This window comes from Trachurus japonicus, chromosome 20 (assembly GCF_045865225.1).
Source record: "Trachurus japonicus isolate A0001 chromosome 20, Traja_1.0".
Taxonomy (NCBI): domain Eukaryota; kingdom Metazoa; phylum Chordata; class Actinopteri; order Carangiformes; family Carangidae; genus Trachurus; species Trachurus japonicus.
The window spans coordinates 24148996-24169844 of record NC_140926.1 but is presented as its reverse complement, the minus strand read 5'-3'; the positions used below and the strand labels follow the sequence as shown (position 1 = coordinate 24169844).

General features: G+C 42.7%; 1 protein-coding gene across 1 annotated transcript in view; it reads right to left on the bottom strand.

The window, feature by feature from the left end:
- The window catches only part of sugct (succinyl-CoA:glutarate-CoA transferase), a 127828-nt gene that overhangs the window by 69157 nt on the left and 37822 nt on the right, over positions 1-20849 (bottom strand). Inside the window, exons 10-12 of the mRNA XM_085763437.1 lie at positions 13772-13843; positions 13592-13689; positions 12442-12544 (exon numbers count right to left, since the gene is read on the bottom strand). Coding sequence (XP_085619563.1) covers positions 12442-12544; positions 13592-13689; positions 13772-13843 — 273 coding nt within the window. The remainder of the gene's footprint in view (positions 1-12441; positions 12545-13591; positions 13690-13771; positions 13844-20849) is intronic.

The following is a 20849-nucleotide window of genomic DNA, read 5'->3' as shown; positions in this document are numbered from 1 at the left end:
TAGAGGTAAATTCATGCTGATGCGCGTTGCGTTAAGGGACAGTTTTTCAGCAAGCAGACTCTGTAATTACCTGGAAAACGCTCGGCTCGGTTTCGTAACGTTCCATTATTATTTCATAGTGTGGTGAATGTGCAGGTCACAACTTGTCGACCAGAGAGTTTTGGAGTTGTTGGATTGTGTATTTGATGAGTTTGATCAAAAAAAGGAGAGGTGTCTGACGAAGAGCTTTTGCTCGAAACGTTACATCGTTCCTGATAATAAATGGACTGCATTTAGGAGCCCTGCGGTGTGCGAGCCTTTTTCTTTCTTTCGTTTTATGAGTTTGATGAGGGAAACCAAGAAATCCCATGAGCCTCCGTAGCGTAGCTCTGAGCAGCTCGCAGCTCTGCCGTTCTAAAAATAGTTTGCACTGACAATTAAAGGTAACAAACCTACTATGACTATAGCGATTATGGCAATGGGCCAATTTGCCAAAATGTTGAACTATCCCTTTAATATCATCAAAGACCCTTCATTCTGAGATGTAACGTGCAGACGGATTGTTCCCCTGAATGTCTCCTGTCTCCTGAATGGGAATCTCCAAGGAAAACTAGATCATATCTGGTAGAGCAGGCCTTCAGGACTTTACAAGACAACTCCCTACTAGTTGAATCTTCCCATAATCCAACCCATCCCTCCATCCACTTCACAGAATCAGAAATACTGTCCCACTTGATAAATGTGAACAAAATCTGACATTTAAGTGCTGCATTTTATTGTTCCCTCACCTCAGTGAAAAAGGCCGACATCGTGGAGACTTGTGTTGATGTCTGGGGATGTTCAGGGTTTGATCCCATAGTGACCTCAGCGGAAGCCTTTTGTCTGTCCTCACACCTTCACTCCTTCAATCCAGTCCTAACGGAGAGAGCGTTTCCCAGGAATGTGACTGGAGACTCGTTTTGATTTCGAGTAGACAGTGTGCGGTCCTCATGACCCGAGTGTGGGAGTTCGCTGGAAAAGTGACGTCTTCTGCAGCATCATTTTTCTTGGCGTTTCTATTTTATTTGACTAGTTCCAGACAGTAATACTTTGCATAACTTGTGTCCAAACAGAGATACAAAGTGCTCCAAAGTTGACTAAAAAAACATATTTCAAAAGTGAGGAGAGGAAACATGAAAAAGGGCTGTAGCTCAATGCAAGATACTAAGATTCTCAGAGTCCTCAGATTCCTTAGAAAGACATCTTATCATGTGAAGGCGAGAGCTTCCCTGCCCTACAAAGGCAAAGTGCAGTATCTATAAAAATGCCAAACTGAGAAAAACAGCTTTTTGTGTTTTTCATTGTCAGGTTTAAGCATCAAATTATGAATAACTACCAAGTCTATAATTGATTAGATAAAGGTGGACTGAATTAAATGTATTTTGACCAATTTATGGCATATTTTGTGACCAATTTTGACCGTTTTATGGCAGATACTGCACTTTGGCTTGGTATTAGCTACAGATATGGCACTTTGCCTTGGTTTTACTCCAATGGAATCATTGAGTAAATTATAGAATCTAGGGAGTATAGCACTCTTTGCAGATACTGCACTTTGCCTTGGTTTCACAGTGCTTTTTTGGATGGACAGCAAAATAAAAAGCCCAATAATTCTGGAAATTTTAGCAGTACCAATATCAAATTTTACCAGATTGAAGAGAATATGCCACACTTACAGATACAGATACTGCACTTTGCCTTTGTAGGGCAGTTCCATTCTACAGTGTAAGGGACACACTTATCAGAGTCAAAGGTTCAATTACCAAGAAAGAGCAGCTAACACTTCCACCAATAAAGGGTCACTTAGTTTTATTTTCTAAGAGCAAGACACAGACACTGCTGTAGATAGAGGTTAAACTCATTTGAGTGGGGCAGTGATGTCATGACAAGCAAGTTGACTGGAGATTCAAGCACTCCTTACACCACTGAGAGCAAAACGAATATGAAAACATGGACGGAGTAAGGTGATACCAATGCCAGGGTTGAGGGGTCAGATCCCAGATTCCCTATGTAGTCCGGAGCACGGGCAGGATTGTAAATTAAATTCTTTGATTCCCTGTTTAGCTTCGTACAGTGCAAGGCTCCAGTGCTGCCAGAAGTGGGTGGTTTCAGCCTCAAGAGTGGCTGATTTATTTGATCTTACATGCAAGGTATCCACTTCAGAGGCTGTTTAGGTTTCAGCTGGGATAAATCAAGTGCACCTCCAGTAGTCAGGATATTAAAGCCATATTTAGCTGGATATGTTCTGCAGGACCTGGCTACTGCCCAGGCGGCATGACAGATACATGGACGGAGGGTTTGCAGTCGTAAAAACAAGGTGGGTTACTGCTGAACTCTAGAGAAAGAGGCAGAGGGTGGGCAAGAAGAGGGCAGAGGGACAGGAAACAGTAAAAAGGTAAAAATGACTGTGAGACCTTCAAGATGTGAACATGTAATAGTATGAGAAAAAGGAATCAGAAAGTGAGAGAATGGTGATACAGTTAAGATGAACAAAAGAAAGAGAAATCAGTGCAACAGAAGAGGGAAAAAAGTAATAAAGACAAGGTACAACAGGGAAAGAGAGAGCTTCTGTTTACTTTCTGCATAGACAGCCTTATAGCCTTCTCCTCACAGTTTTGTGTTCCAGGTCAGGTTCAGTCTCTTTTAACTGCAAAAACTCATTTCAAATAATAATTTCATTCAGTACAATGAAGTCCAGGGAATATTTGTAAGACTTAATTGTCCTGAAAAGCAGAAATTACCATTCTGTTCACATTTCATTTTTTCACACAGCACAACTAATCATGACCTCACCTGGTCCTAACCAGATTCTTGCACTTCATTTCATTGGTGCAAAGAGACTGGACACTCTCCATTGAGAAACGTTGACTTCTTGGTAGGTGGGAACTCTGTTGAAGTTTGAAACCATTGGATCTGCCTTTACCCAATCGCTGATGTTTGGTCGTGATGTACAGTACACTACCAGTCAAAAGTTTGAACACATCTTTTCATTCAATTGTTTTTCTTTGTTTTCATGACTCTTCTACATTGTATATTCAAACGGAAGACATCAAAACTATGAAGGCACATGTATGGAATTATGTAGTTAACCTTTGACTGGTAGTGCATATTATGGGCCAGAACTGGCCGGAACATAATGAAGCTGCTCTATGCTGTCAACAACGATGACCCCCCCATTGCAATGTGCAGAGTAAAGAGAGTGTGTGTCCGTCAACGTTGCCACAATGGAACGAATGGCTTCCCAAACATCCATCTCCATCTGCCATTATGTATGAGCTACAACTCCCAACTTAGCATATAACCTCAACATCAGTGTTCTCAGCCACTCCCTCTGTTTGCTGATTGGCTGCTAGATTCTCTGCAGGAGAAATGCAGAGAAAGCGTTTCAATCCCTGGCAGGGTACTGAAGGGAAATGAAAATGTACCAGAACGCTAATCATGACCACAATTTTTTGACATCAACCCAAATTATGATCCATTAAACCTAACCAATTCCTTGAGTTGCCACTAGAGTGTGTCTCCAACATTGAGTCAGCCCTTATAGACTCACATGTTTAAATGTCCAACTTTCCAGCATGTACCACCTCTGTCCCCAGTTTTGAATTAGCACTGCTACGATGGTGATGGTGGAGCAGTTTGCTCCGAGCTTCAGAGAACCTGTGGGTAACATCCCAGATAACACTACATTTCTTCTGTCTGAAGTTTGGAAGACAACATTCAGCAGAGTGGATCAAATAAAACAGTGAACAGTATATACACAGCAGCACTACATGGTGAGGCCACAGACTAGAGGAGCATTAAAGAAGTAATTGAAAGAATGAAGTAGAGCAGTGATTCTCGCGGCTCCCTCTAGGTGGTACGCAAAAGACTCACTGAATTAAACATAGTTAAAATAAAATACATTTCAAATGCACCAAAAATTGGGAAACCGCATATTTTCGGCCGAAAATGGCCAAAAATGCAATTTGCAGGATGTTGTGATGATAGCATAGAATAGAGACTGTATAAATACAAGCAAAAAACTGCAGAAAATGCCGACATCATTATCAGGAGTCCAGGCTCTGTTAGCTCTGTTAGCTCGGCTACAGTCCAACTGGAGCGGCCCGTTTATAAAATGAAATGAGCAGCGCTTCAAATAACCTGCGTACTTGTGTACTGCTACGTGTGTCTCTGATGTTAAAGCTTAGTGTTACTTCTCAGAGTTTTATTGTTACGATCGGGGGTCACATGAGGTACTGCTAATCTTTTCCGGTCAGTCGTCATGGACACATGACGCTCTGTCAGTGGTGTGGCTTTTGGACCCGAGTGAAAACAAACGTGTGTGAGCTTAAAAAAGTGACGTTGTATACCGCCATTATAATTATTAATTAGTAATTATTATTATTATAAGGAAGACTGGGGATGGTTGTAACAGCATCACTTTCACCAATAAGGGATAACATGATGTGCTCAATATTGACATTGCATGTGAATTAACATGGCTGTGTCAGTAAGTGTGTAGGTTTTACAGCCCAAAAACATTTTTTTAAGGTCAGAAACTAATATTTTGGACCAAGCCTAAATTTTGACTAGTATTGATACCATTTAAGTTTAAATTAGGTAACTTGACAACGAAAAGGAACTGCAATCTGGAACACACTACCCTTACCCATAAAGGAATGCCCTACCTTGACTACTTTTAAGAGCCACCTGAAGGTATGGCTCAGAGCCAACCAAACATGTAATCACCTTTAATGTCCTAACTGCATGCTTCTAATGTACTGATCTGTCTGTCTCTAATGTACTGACCTGTCTTAACATATATTAGTACTAGTAATGTGTTGTAATATTGTATGTGTTCATGCTATTTCCTACTTAAAATGTATTCTAACCTTTTGTACTGTATTGTAACACCAACCTGCCTAGAGGACTCCAGATGGAAATTAGCCCATGGGCTACAATCTGGCACATTTACACGTACTACGGTACATGTTTTATTAATGTGCATTGTCCTGACTTCTAAATAAATAAATTACAAATTACTTGTATAAGATGAAAGAGCAGGTTCTTGGGTGAAATATGAGTCAGCTTTCTAATGTTGGACTTGGTGGTACTTGGAGAGGCAAGTATTTTCTGGGGTGGTACTTGGCGTAAAAAGTTTGAGAACCACTGAAGTAGAGGAACCGATGTAGGGAACAGTAGCTCCTTTATGATAAAAAGATAGTGAGAGAGAGAGAGAGAGAGAGAGAGAGAGACCCTGTGCCAAATTTGAAAAGAGTGTTTGGCGTTTTTCCAAATGACTTCCAGATTTCAGGTTTGGAGTGGTGACTTCCTACCGCCTTGATTAGTAACAGCTTCTCTGCAGAACTGCTGTGTGGAAGCTCCACATCATCATCATCATCATCATCATCATCACCATCACACACACACACACTCACATTAAAAGCGCATACAGCTTGCTTTACATGTTTTAGTCCATTGACTGCAAAACTGTGAACGCTTTAGTTCTCCAGAGCAGTTTCATTCATTTTCTTCCAGGCGTCCAAATTATTTATTCCAGTTCACTTCTAAACACTTCTAAAAGCTAATCATGTGGTCATAATGGAGGAAACATTTTCAAAGGGTTTCCTTGATGGTGTAGTTGAGGACAAGCAAAAAGCTGCAATTGGCTGCTGGAGAAAGATGGCACGATTTATTGGTGGACAATCAGTTCCAGAATAAAAGATTACTATGAAGATGATTAATTAAAGCTTTTCTAATTATTATTACTTTAAATGATGTTAATGCACCAAAGTCTCAGCTCATAACAGCATCAATTTAGGAAGAAAATAAATTAAAACAGCAGCTGCCTTAAAGGGAAAACCCCAGTTACAGGTTAAATGTTCAGATTAAAGTCTGATTTTGAAGACAAAGGAAGGAACGCATGCTGAAAGTGCTGGGACCCATTGGTAGGAGACGGTCAGTGATAGATAGAATCCTGGTGTCTGAGAGACAGCACAAATTTTAAACTTCAAACAAAGTGTTGAAAAAATAAACACAATCTCTTCAGTTTACTTCGACATGATCTGCTGTCTGCGAAGCACCAGGTCTGATGTGGTTCCATGTGTTTACTGCCAGTGACTGGAGGCTAATGAACATACTATAGGAAGCCAAACAGCAAGGCAGCTATCGTTTCCCAGCATGGCTGATCTAAACAGAATGCTGTGAAACTCAATCTGCTGCTGCATCTGAACACCAGCAGCCTCAGAGAGATTTTTTCCTCTGTTAATTGCAGCCATCATGTGGGAAACATTCACTGCCAGAACCATGCAATTAGGGCGACAGAGTAAATACGGTGAGGAGCAGCTGTCAACACTCTACTGTCAGCCGAGGTGTCCTATAGCAAAGTGTTCGAACCCGAGTGGAGTTCAGGAGCAGGTTTCAAGACTATGTGTTTTCTTAATGATCCATTTGCAGACAGACTTGTCCTGAGGTTGATGTTTACATCATCAGATTGGGACTTGCTGTACCAGGTCGCCTGAGGAGGTTCTAAACTGATGCTAGTGACAAATTAAAGAGGAAGTCTATGTCGACCAAAGAAAACCTCTGGAGAGCTGTGGCCAGGATTCTACAACACTATACATGTCAACAGCTTTCATTTCATAAAACAACAAATATGATGAAATATTGGATTGTATTCCCTCAACACATCAAAATCACCTCCACAAACCAGCAAGGGTACAAGCTGTGTCCCAATTCAGGGGCTGCATCCTTTGGACGACCTAGCCTACGTATATGTGTGGTGGCCTGGGAAAACCCTTCACATGGTGGGATTTTGACATTTGACATTTTCATTTTTTGATATTTCCATAAACTAGAAGTTTTCAGGTATTCACAACTGTTTGACTAACTGAGATAGCCCTCTCAGATCAAAAGTTATGGGCATTTTAATCTATTATGACCAAAAAACTGAAAAGTGAGAAAAATGGCTTTAATAGAACGTTGCTGTTTTAACCCTCTACAGACGAATGTTTTACAAAACATTAAACAACTTCTGAACCGTTTATGATAGAGATGAGCTGTAAACTGTATTTTAATTGTGTGATTTTCTGCTTTCCGAGGGTCCTTGAATGGTGCCTCTATGACAAGAAGGGACCGTATAGGGTGCGTGTAATCACGTGGTACGGGAACAGACGCTAAACCAAGCATAGCATCGATGCTAAACCGAACGTAGCTTCGATGCTAAACAGAACGTAGCATCGGCGCTAAACCGAACTTATCATTGGCACTTGCACATGTTTTACAAAACATCAACAACAGATTATAACTTCTGAACCGTTTATGATAAAGACGAGCTGTAAAAAAGGCCGCCACACATATGCGGAGACAACGGCTTCAAAAGGCGGTGTCAACCATCAGTAAATGGGACGGCCTAGCCTTCAGAGCATTTTCTGATTGCGTCTGAATACAATCAACGTCCTGACGTGAAAGGTAGAGTCTGGAGTTTTGTTTGTTGCAGTTTGTAAACAAAACATTCAAACTGTGCCCCTCCTCTCGGGCTCAACTGTGTAGCCTCCTGCCCCAGACAGCAGCAGTTGTCAGGACCGCAAAGGAAAGGAAATACAGTCCGAGTGAAGCGCTGGAGCCGGCGTGGACCGATACCTGATCGTCACCAACAACAGGAGCCTGAGGGTGTTAGCGGCGGGGGCTAACCGCTACCACTAGCCGAAGTTAGCATCAAGATAGCTCACTACAACGGCCCTCATACTTGTTACCACTTGAGGCTTTAGTTGTCTGTGACGTCCAGGTATCCGTCCGCGGCTCCAGCGCTTCACTCAGACTGTATTTCTTTTTCTTTGCGGTCCTGACTGCTGCTGCTGAGAGAGAGACATGCTAGCACTTGCTAACATCCGGGACAGCTGGCCTTCAAAAGTGTCCCAGGGGACACTAGGGGTGTGCAGCCAGTGCACTATTTGTGTTAGAGTGTGGATTCAAGCTTTTAAAAAAAACTCAAGATTTCTTTATTCGTATCGGAAAGAAACCAGAAGTGGCCGGCTAACTAGAATGGAAATAAAATAATTTAATCGTGCGGCACTTCTAGACTTTTCAAATGTAATCGGACTGGGTGGATCAAATTCTGGTAGTATAATATATATATATATATATGTATATATATTGTGACACTCAAAAAAATGTATCCACCATTTTTTGCCGCTTCTTTTCCCGTTGAGGTGCATTAGCGCCACCTACTGTGTTGGACTGTGAACCAGAGTCACCTGGTTATGTGCTGTTGCTCCTCTGCGATAACGTAAGGGACTGAGCCTGAGGGCTCTCCTCACCAAAACCAAATGTGGCAGTGTCTCATGCATGGATGTGATTGGCTCAAAACACGCACCAACATATTTTTTTGTTCCATTTTGTTTTAATCTCTTGTAGTTGGCTCAAAATCATGCTCAAAACACACATCCAAATGTTTCTTTTTCTTTTTGCTCCTGAATAATGAGGGGAAACTTAGGACAGAAAAACTATTTTGGATCGAAGCATTATTTGTGTCGGCCTACTTCCAAATAACGTATTCAGGTTCGGGAAAATCCCTAGCGGACACCACTCCTATCTCAGTGTTGGGGGTCCACACTACAGCACCCAGCTCTGAGGTGCAGGTCAGACCACCAGGGTGTAGACATAGGAGATGAAGATGCCGATCCTCTGCACTCCCCGGATCTGATGTTCCTCAGCCTGCGCTTTCCTGTCTTCAACCCGATGCTCAGCAGTCCCAGGTTCCCAGAGTCCAGTCTGGGGTCTCACAAACTCCTGTCTCCAGTGTCCAGCCAGTGGTGTGTCTGGCTCCTGTCCAGCCAGGGCTGTTTCTTTTGTCGTGAATAAATATTTTTTGTCACATGTACCTGGTTCCTAGTCTGTCCTTCTGCAAACCCTCACCCTGACAGTAACAACTGTTTAAACACAACGTTTTAATCAGCAACCTGCAGAGTCACACACTCTGCAGGCTGCTGCTGCTGATTGCTGCTGCTGATTAGTACAAACTGAAAAGAAACCATGTGAGACGGACAACACAGAGACATTTGAACTGAGACAGACACAACTAGACGCTGTGTCGAAGTGTTCGCAAGTAGAGTGAGTCAGGAAAACCTGGCCCATACCTTAATAATGAATTTTATTTTACGATGTGAAAAGCGACAGTCAGATGTGTTGAAACATCTGCATCATCAGTGAGCACTGGCAGGTGTGCTTGTGTTCAAACTTAGTTGAAAACAAATTAGTGTGGTGCAGTAGGCCTAGAGAGGCAGATGGGCTGTTCTGACACACACACACACACACACACTGAGTCATAGCTTTTATATGACAGGTGGTGATGGGAGCTGTTGTCCTCGAGACACCCAAACACACATTCATACAAAACTTGTTGAGAGCCTCAGAGATGCAGAACACTGAGTGAGAGCAGAGGAGTCACATGTTCCAACAACAACTGATCATTATCAATTCATCTGCCCAGTTTTTTTTTTCTCCGTTCATTGATTCACTGTTTGGTCTAAAAATGTCAAAGATGTGAAAAACAACATTTGAAAAACTGGAACTCTTTTTTTTTCATTGCTTGAGAAATATGACTAATCTGAACAAAGCAATGATCAGAAATCACTGCCAATGAAACTTCTGTTAATCATCCTATCAGCTGATATGATAGTTCTTTGGGTGAATGAACTTTTACTTTGGGGGAACTGACCTCACTGACCTCTACTCTGACTCTTCAAACCACTTCTGGCCAGATGTTGAAAGGCTTCGTCATAGCAACTCTGTCTTCCTGTGGTAGCAGCAGTTCCAGACGCTACACCTGGACATGTGACTGTCTAACAAACGTCTCTTAAATCTCATCTGGATTTTATCTGGACATGAGATGCTGGATGAGTCTGAGCTAAAGCTGAAGTTTGTAAAATGAATGTTAAGGGGATAGTTCAACATTTTGGCAAATATGCCCATTGCCATAATCGCTATAGTCATAGCAGTAGGATTGCAGAGCGGCGAGCTGCTCAGAGCTACGCTGCAGAGGCTAATGGGATTTCTTGGTTTCCCTCATCAAACTCATCAAATACACAATCCAACAACTCCACAACGCTCTGGTGGACAAGTTGTGACCTGCACATTCACCACGCTATGAGATAATAACACAACGTTACCAGACAGAGTTGTTTTAGAGGGAAATTCATGCAAAACCACTGATGCGCGTTCCTGTCGGGGGCGGTTTTTCAGCAAGCAGACTCTGAATTTCCCTCTAAAACAACTCTGTCTGGTAATGTTCTGTTATCTCATAGCGTGGTGAATGTGCAGGTCACAACTTGTCCACCAGAGCGTTGTGGAGTTGTTGGATTGTGTATTTGATGAGTTTGACGAGGGAAACCAAGAAATCCCATTAACCTCCGTAGCGTAGCTCTGAGCAGCTCGCGGCTCTGCTCCGCCGTTCTAAAAACAGCTTGCAGAACCTACTGCTATGACTATAGAGATTATGGCAATGGGCCAATTTGCCAAAATGTTGAACTATCCCTTTAACAATAACGTGATGGAAGCTGGAAATCATGTGTGTTGATTGAAAGGCTGAAACACACACACATGTCAGCAGTGATCCATTCATCCACAACCAATGAAAACAAATGAGGAGAGGAGGAGAGGCCTGCAGAGGGAGGGGAGGGGCTGACCGGAGCTCACCTTTGATTGGATGAAGACAAATAACTGACTCGTGTTTGTTTTACGGAGAAAGACCACAGAAAAAATAAAGAGGCTCGCTATGAGATACACTTCATTTGTTTCACTTACTTCTACACATACACACACACACACAGAGGCCATATGTCCTGTTGCTTTGTTCTCAACACACACAGTAATGAGACCTGGAGCTGTGTGTTATTATATCATGCTGAGTTGTGTAATCTGTGATCAGTGACTAATGTGTTTTTAATCCATATGGAGGGACAAGTCTGATGAGCAGCTATGACACACGCACACGCACACGCACACACACACACACACACACACTCATACACACATACATGCACACAGAGGAGACCACCAGCAGATGGTCTGGGTTCACTTCAGGTGCTCGTGCAGTGTCTTTTGACCAGGGGACCGCAGACCGCAGTGTCTGAAGACGGATGAGTCAAAACCCACAAAGACTCAGAGTGACACAACAAAGACAACCTGTCCAACTTTGGTCAGCTGTCTAACGATGCGTTCACGTGATCTTCATCTGCTCTGAAAATCCAAAACTGATGCTCACGCTAAGCTCACTCCACCAGCGCTGAGGCGGTAAATCCATCAAATGAAGAGGACCAATAAAAGGCCCATGCAGCTGCAGCGTATTATTGGTCACCTTCATTAAAACCAGAGCTGGGTCTTATGTTGCTTATGTATCCTTTAGTGAGACATGATGTTAACAGCAGTGCCAGTGACTTCTGTTTGCACCTTTTGGTTAGTTTTTGTCATTTTCAGAGGCGGCATGAACACAACACGGAGCTCCTCACCTCATCTCTATTGGTTAAATGGATATAATAAAAACAAGTATATAAAAAAAAAAGATGGATAGTTCAATATTTTTGGCCCATTGCTATAATCCTTATAGTCATAGCAATAGGTTTATTACCTTTAATTATCGGTGCATGTCATTTTGAGATCAGCGGGGCAGAGACGTGAGCTGCTCAGTGAACACAATGGAAGTGAATGGTACAGGTCCCCTGTCCCTCATCAAACTCATCAAATACACAATCCAACAACTCCAAAACGCTCTGGTGGACAAGTTGTGACCTGCACATTCACCATGCTATGAGATAATCATGTATAATTATGTAACATTACGATACAAGAAGCAAACGCTCGGAACAACTTGCGCTTTTGAAATCACTCCACCCAGCAGCCATGTCTGGAATGTAGTTACGGCTACGTATTTGCCTTCAAAACAACTCCGTCTCGTAACGTTTCATGATTATCTCAGAGCGTGGTGAATGTGCAGGTCACAACTTGTCCACCAGAGCGTTTTGGAGTTGTTGAATTGTGTATATGATGAGTTTGATGAGGGACAGGGGACTACTGTCTGTACCGTTAGCTGAGCAGCTCGCGCCTCAAAACAACATGCACCGTCAATTAAAGGTAATGAACCTACTGCTATGACTATAGGGATTATGGCAATGGGCAAATTTGCCAACATGTTGAACTGTCCCTTTAAATAGAGAAACGTCAAAAGCTCCTATACACTGTCCTCATGTCTCTGATGAGGACACATACTCACAGTCCAACACTGTCACATGTCTTGTCAACTCACTGAGCACCTGAATGCATCAGCGTCAGTCTCTGTGATGTGTCTCATTTGAGGAGGACGGTGACGTCCTCATTTCTGAACCTTAAAATGAGACAAAGCCTGATGTGGGCACCACTCACACTTCACTGTGTCTGTGTGCGTCTTACCTGTGGGTCAGAAAAGACTTCCCGGATGCTGTTGATTGGTCCAACAGGAACACCTGAGCCCTCAAACCTCCTCAGCCAATCAGCTGTCTTCCTCTGCAAAAACCTGCCAGAGAGAAAAGATGTGTTAAGAGCAGTGATTAGTTAATCAATCAGTTGACTGACAAAGATAATCTATATGTATTCTGATAATTTAATTATGAGCCTGAACATGATTCTCATGTTAAAGGGATAGTTCAACATTTTGGCAAATTGGCCCATTGCCATAATCTCTATAGTCATAGCAGTAGGTTTGTAACCTTGAATTGTTGGTGCAAGCTATTTTTAGAACAGCACTGATGTGCGTTCCTGTCAGGGGCAGTTTTTCATCAAGCAGTCTCTGTATTTACCTCTAAAACAACTCTGTCTTGTAACGTTCCGTTATTATCTCATAGCGTGATTAATGTGCAGGTCACAACTTGTCCACCAGAGCGTTGTGGAGTTGTTGGATTGTGTATTTGATGAGTTTGATGAGGGAAACCAAGAAATCCCATGAGCCTCCGTAGCGTAGCTCTGAGCAGCTCGCAGCTCTGCTCCACTGTTCTAAAAATAGCTTACACCGACAAATAAAGGTAATATATAACGAACCTACTGCTATGACTATAGGGATTATGGCAATGGGCCAATTTGCCAAAATGTTGAATTATCCCTTTAAGATTGGATACTTTGTGACAGTAAAAGGACAAGGAACAATTTGTAATGTCTGGGAATTTACAACTGAGTTCTTACACGTTGCTTACAGACTGACTTTAGGTCAGTGGTGCTTCCTCATCTCCATTTTATTCAGACAGAGAAACTATTCAGCAAACAAGAAACTGCTGTCTCGACTGTTGTTTGTCTGTTTGCGTTTGTGAGCGTGTGTGTATGATAAATCTGCAGCAGCCTCAGGGAAAGACTCACAGCTGTCATTCACACACAACTCTGCGCTCTGATCATCTAAAATAATATATTATTTTTAAAACTTGTAATAACTGATGTTTTTCATCAGAATGTTTTCACCCTCATACAGAAGTCGAGACTGAAGCAGTTTTTGTGCCAGGCTGTAGACAAGTTTATTGCCTATGTGGAGTCAATGTGGACAGACTCACTGCTGCAGCCAGACTTGTGTGTGTACCTGTGTGACAATGTGTGCAGCAGTTGTGTGCGATTCTGGACTCTCAGTTTGTTGGTTTTGTATTTTGGCTCCTCCGTCAGCTCCGTCAGCTCCAACACCTGCACATACACACAAACATTTGGACCGGGTCCACAACACTGAGCCGACAACGTGCACGTTTGTTTTAGTAACACAACCTACCTGACAGACTCTGACGAACTGTTTGTCGTTGCCTGCGGCTACGACAATGTGTCCATCCTCGGTTTTGAAACCCTGAAAGACGGAGACACAAGAACATCAAACATCACAAACACAAAGACCAGAGAGAAAAACCAACACACACCTGTCATCCCATCATGACAGCACAAACCCAGAATTTTAGAAATTTTTGCAAATCAATTAAAGGTACATTGTGTAGGATTTACTCCCATCTAGCGTTGTGGTTGTATATCGCAAGCAACTCAATCATATTTTTCATGTTGCATTCACATGAAATTGGGCAGACGGCAGACGGACGACAGCCGCTACACGTAACGGCATAAACAAGCCTCTATGTTAACAAGTGGTCCGTCAGCACGAGGCAAAACAATACACGTGACAATATGTTGTCATGGCGATGTGGTATTGTTTACCTGACCCACGTTTTACCGGCTTTCTCTCCACTTCTGAAACATGACATCTGGTTTGTTAGCGACGGCCGTCTGCCCGACTGCAGGTGAATGCAGCATCAGTGTAACGCTCCATTCCTCCTCACTGCGTTACCACGGTGACTTTTCACAGACGCCACCTCCACCTGAGCCGACAGCTCCGGTGTCTCCGCTGAGTTTCCGTGGTTTCCTACCGTCACGCTGCCACTGAACGTAAAAACATGGAGACACCACATGGCAGCAGCACCGAGCTTACCCGCTCCATGGAGATATGAATGATATGAACGGCTCATTCAGAGCTGAAAGGAACACTTCACTTTGTTGATGGGGGGGATTACTGATTAATGAAAAACAGACTTTTGAACCAAATAATCGATTTTCGTGAATAGATAACAGGAGAAGTTACACAATGTCCCTTTAAAAAAGAAAAACTGAAATATCACTTGAACATAAGTATTCACACCCTTTGCTGTGACACTCATGTAGGTCTTTCAGGTGCCTTCAGTTTCTTTTATTCATCTTTGAGATGGTTCTACACCTTTATTGGAGTCCAGCTGTGTTGAATTAAATAGATGAGTTGGACAGACACCCTCCTGTCTAAATAAGGCCTTACAGCTTATTTGCATATTAGAGCAAATTTAGATCCATGAGGTTGAAAGAAATGCCCCAAGATCTCAGAGACAGAATTGTAGCAAGACAAAGATACATGAAAGGCCGAGTTTGCAAACAACCACCTAAAGATTGTGAGTAACTCTATGAAGCCGTTCATGTGTCTAACACTGAGGAGAGGCCTCGTCGGACTCAAATGAAGGTGTAGAACCATCTCAAAGATGAAAAAGGGAATTGAAGGCACCTGAATGACCTACATTAGTGTCAGCAAAGGGTCTGAATACTTATGCTCATGTTCAGTTTTTCTTTTTTAATTGATTTGCAAAAGTTTCTAAAATTCTCGGTTGTTGCTGTCATGATGGGATGGTGAGATTAATAAGGGGAAAAAAATGAATCTTTTCAATATTAACATAAAGCTGCAAAATAACAAATGGTGAAAAACTGAAGGGGGTCTGAAGTCTTTCTGTGTAAGTTTTTCCAAATGAGTGTTCAGTCAGCAGGTTGTACCAATGTTTTAGTGACAGTTTTGTTCAGTCTTTCCAATTGAGTAAAACAAAAAAAAATTCTGGCCACGGTTGTAGAGATGAGGATGAATGTTTGAAGATGTTTGGGGTTGATAAAGAGGAGAGGTCACCAAACAGGGCGATGGTGGAGGAGCATGGGATGCTGAAGTTGAGGATCCTGGATAGCTATCCAAGATTCTTCTATGGTTTAAAGGGATAGTTTACCCAAAATTCAAATTTCACTCATTATCTACTCACCATGTGGACTAAGGGCTGGGAGAAGTTTCAGAGTCCTTTGTGGCTTCTCTGAGTTACAGGAGGTCTCGGCGTAGCAGTGCATGTCAATATAACGGTTGCAAATGGATACCAACTGTCTTCGTAACAAAAAAAGACACACCAAAAAACATCCAAATACCTCCATGCTGCTCGTATGTAATGTCCGTCTTGTATTGAAGCCCCGAAATGCGAAATTGTCCCGAAAAAAATGTAATAAGTCTATATTTCAAGCTTGTTTTGTAGCGGAAGCTTCTCGAAGAGGACAGACCCTGGTTCGTCCAAATTTGACGAACCGGGAAGAGAAGCTTCCGCTACAAACAAGCTTGAAATATAGAATTATTAAATTTTTTTCGGGACAATTTCGCATTTTGGGGCTTCAATACAAGACGGACATTACATACGAGCAGCATGGAGGTATTTGGATGTTTTTTGGTGTGTCTTTTTGTTACGAAGACAGTTGGTATCCATTTGCAACCGTTATATTGACATGCACTGCTACGCCGAGACCCCCTGTAACTCAGAGAAGCCACGGAGGACTCTGAAACTTCTCCCAGCCCTTAGTCAACATGAGGGGGAGTAGATAATGAGTGAAATTTCAATTTTGGGTGAACTATCCCTTTCATGGAAGGAACTCCATCCCATCATCTTGGCAGACTTTTACTGTATAAGCTGTGTCAGGAAGTTTCAGAGGCAGCAGAGACACTGTTGTTGACTTTGGGGATTAAACTCATTTTCATGAAGTGGATCCTTCCCAGCAGGTAGATATGAAATGTACTGGTACTCTAATTAAATAGAGGGATGAGTGTGTAGGGAGTGAGAGGTTGATGCATCCCGAGTCCCACATGAGTTTTAAAATGAGTTTAATAAGCTGATGCGCGCCTGAGGAAACCTGTTTAAAAGGCCAACTGCTGAAGGCCCAACTCTTCTTCCTGTTTATCTTTCCTTCTCTCCCCCTCTCCTCTTCCCATCAAGTCTTCTTTCTTTTTTCCTCTTCCTCTGCCGTTACTTTCTCCTCCTCTTCCTCTTTCTTTCACAATTGCTTGTAATAAAAACTTGTCGCCACATGAAAGGAGGTCAAGAACTGCTGTTATACATCACAACACACACACACACCGCTAACCACATCCCACTGCTCTGCGTGTGTGTATATTCAGACCACTAACCCTTTAGTCACACTGCACTCAACGCTCGGCTCCGACCGCCGCCTCTCTTTCATCCCCAGCCTCGGGGAGTTGTGGGTAATGCAGTCCACAGGGGGACTACGACTGGATGCTCGCCCACAAAACCTCAAACGGTCCTCAGACAGGGCAGGCATAGCAGCCGGGTCGCAGCGGGGTGACATCTGCCCCCTGCTGGCTGCAGATTCCATCCAAACCACTCCAACAACGACCTCCAACAAAACTATTACAGAACCAACCGAAGCCCCTCCTGCACCTTCACTTATGACCACCTGAAGCTGAGCGTGTTAGCATGCTAATCGCTAACAGCTCCAAGTCTTAGCTTCATCTGGAATTTCTGTCTGGTTCAGTCTAAGTGTTTCCAGCAGCAGCAGATAATGTCACAGTTCTCCATCTGATCAGAGAGCAGTTGATGGTGGAGACCAAAACCAGAGCTAAAAGAGAAGAGCACCAGACCGAGCTTCATCAGGTGACACAAACACCAATTGATATGACTCATGTTGACTTGAAGATGCTCGACATTGAGGTAGACACATAGCATGATGGCTACAGTCAAAAGGTGATTCAGAATGATGGTTTGATCTCCAAATAATGGGTCGTTCAGACCAAAAGCGTCAAAACCGTCAAAAGACGCTCTTGACGCTTTTCCGCGACGCTGGTGGTCTGAACACCCTGGCGTTTTGACGCGCGTCAAAGAAGTTGACGTCGGTTGTGGTTGGTCATCCATTTAAAGGGGCCGCGACATCTACACTCTGATTGGTTGCCGCTGCTCCGCATCATCGCTCATTAGCATAAAGTTCAGGAGATTTCAACTTTCTCCTGACGCTCTCGCCGCCAAAACGCGACGCCAACGCCTTTGACGCTCTTCAACGCTCCTCGACGCTGGTTCTCATTGAAAATGAATGACTTCCGGCCACCGCAACACTCTCGACGCTTTCGGTCTGAACGTACAGTAAGGCTGTCTTTACACTTCATGGTTCCGATTTTTTCCTCTCAAGTGGCTCAGATCGGATCTGTAACATTAACGTGTAAACGGGACAAATTTGCATAGAATCAGATATTGTCAGATCAGATTCAGGCCCCTGTTATATGAGTTCTGCCGGTACATCTGTAGTCTAAAGAATCAGGTCGGATCTTTCCTGGCAGTGCGTGTCGTACGTCATGAATGATAATATTACTTCACGTGCCCACACGTTTCACTGAACCTCTGTAGCCTGTGATTGACAGGTGGGGCTGACCTGGACTAGCATGGCCAGCTGTGGCCAGCTGTGGTCACCGTCACAGGAGTTACAATGTTTCATTTTCGTGGTGTCTGTGCGTCTGTTTTTTTTTCCTCACTAGTTCTTGTTTTCATATAACATTCATTTCCATACAGATCGAGGGCAGGAGTGTGAATAAAAGTGTGTGTAAAAGAGCGCGCACAAGATAAACACCAGATTTCACGTTTTCCTACCGGCAAAAACTGAACCGAGCCGATTAGAAATCAATAGAGGAAAAACAAACAATGTACACAAATGTGTCCAAGAGGATCGAATGGTGGCACAACTGTCACCGTCACTGTCAGCTGCTCATCTCACAGCAGCTCTGGTCCACGCAGACACTTCACTAACTTTCTTTTGTAAGGACAGACGTTCACTTTGTAAGTGACGTGTTGGATATAAACTCTGAGCACCAGATTCACCTTTAAAAATATTATGGAATCATAACGTGACATCACTAGTTTATTTCCAGCGAGTTGTTTAATGCAAGTACAGCAGGTGTAAATGCAGATATCAGAACTGGGTCACTTCTGATAGAACATGTAAATAGACAGTCAAAAAAATCAGATGTAGGAAACAATTCGGAATTGGGCATCAAGGCCTGCAGTGTAAAGACAGCCTAAGTGTGTGTGACTGGATGAATGCAGCATACACCGATCAGGCAAAACATCATGACCACCTGCCTGATACTGCGTTGGTCCCAGCATGTAATTATCAAAATCAATTCACTGTGGTCTAAAGTATTTTATGGGTCTCACATTTCATTATTCTAAGTGCTGTTTTTGTCATAACAGCTATATGAAATGTTGCATTGAAGATGGCATGCAAGATGGCCACCATGAAACTGATTGGAATATCTCATGATCTATGAAACATGGGAACACAGTTTTTGGTTCTATGCATATGTTTTGGGGTCTTGGATTCCAAATGACCTATCAGTTTTCTTGTCAGAGCAAGCAGGTGGAGGAAAGATGATTTTAATAGAGTGAATGTCATTGCAGAACATTGACATCACTGCCGTGGAACTCCCATGATATTGGACATTGGTACAATACCCGGAAACCATCTTGGAAAATGGCCGCCATATTGAATGTTTTGAGTGGCCAGCTCTCTTTTCCAAAAGCGTGATCCTTAGAGAGCACACAACAAGAGCTGCAATTTTTCAGATGCTCTGACCCAGTTGTCCTTGTCAAACTGGATCAAATCCTTACACTGCAGATTTTTTCCGGCTTCTAGCACATCAACTTTGAGGACTTTATGTCCACTGCTGCCTAATATAGCCCACCTACTAACAGGCGTCATGAGGAAGTGTCATAATGTTATGCCTGATCGGTGTGGTGGAGTTAGAGTTGAAGAGCTGGGGTAGTGACTCAACTTTCAAATCAAAACAATTGCATGAATTACCACATATCTCAATAAATAACTGTGCTGAATGAATGAATAATTCATATGAACTAGGCAAAAAGTGTGATTGGTTGTGAAACGGTTTCTAAGGAACTGTGGATGAAGAGAGGCAACGAACAAACAAACATCCAGAAGAAGCATCAATGTGCCAGACAGATATGAATCACAACTTGATTCACGAGTTTCACAATAAAATCTCTGCTTTTAGCATCCAAACCAAAGTCCAGTCATAATTTTCCCTTTTTAAACTTCCATATAGTATAAAGATAGATGTCCATGTGTAGTGTGATTATAAATCATCCAAATGTGCAGGATTTTAAAAGCAGAAATCTTTTTCTGGATATCAAATCTTCATATAAAACTGGTGAAATATGGAGCTTTAATTTAAGGTTTAAAACCATCAGTTCCTTCAGTAAAAGCTTTGATGTCATCGGGCCGTTCCATTTCCAGGTTTGTAGTAAAAGAGGAAATAGTTGAATATAGTCCAAACATTACATCTGAGTCATAACATTATCATCATCAGTGATGAAAACAATAAAATATAGTTTCTTCACTAAACAAGTTTATGTTGTATTTGAACGTTTGAACTGAACCACGGTCTTTCTACATCAGGCAGCTGTACTGAAACACACCATAATTTTTCCACAGATCTTAAATATTAATATGATGTTGGTGGAATGGCCTCTTGTGGTTCTCTTCTTTGACACGGTGGATGTCTCACTTTTGAAAGATGTGAATTGACCCGTCTCGGAAATCAAATGTGAACTTGAAAAGCGTTGGTGGGGTTCAGATGATTTCTTCAGCTCTAATATCTTCCTCACAAAGCCGCAACCGCAAAACACCAATAATTCTGTTGTTTCAACTGTCATGATCTCCAGGCAAACCCGCCTGCTCCGCTTTCATCTCCGGCGCCCGGGGGTTGGGGGTGGGGAGGTGCAGCGTCGTGGGTAAGGCGGTTCACACGAGGATTAGATCTGAGCGTCGGACAATAAAGCTCCGGCTGGTGAGAGACAACGACCACAACAATCGAGCCACCACCGCCACATTCAGATGGAGCGAATCATCAGGAGGAGCTGACAGTTTATCTGTGTGTGTGTGTGTGTGCGTCTGTGCATCTGCGCGCCTGTGTGTGTGATGGTTTAATGTGCATGTCCACATGTGAGTCATGAACCTCCATAATAACCTAGTAACATCGCAGTTCCCTCAGGCTCAGTCAGTAATGTGAAGCAGACTGAAGACCCAGGTTGGATCCAGTCTGATACAAAACATGGCTCTGAATGTTAAGAGCCTCTTATTGTTTTAATCTCTGTTTTTCTGCTATTGAGTATAGAGTTCATTTTATTGAACTGAGTTTGTGGACTTTAATATGTATTAGATATGGAAGGAACAAAGAAAAGAAGCTC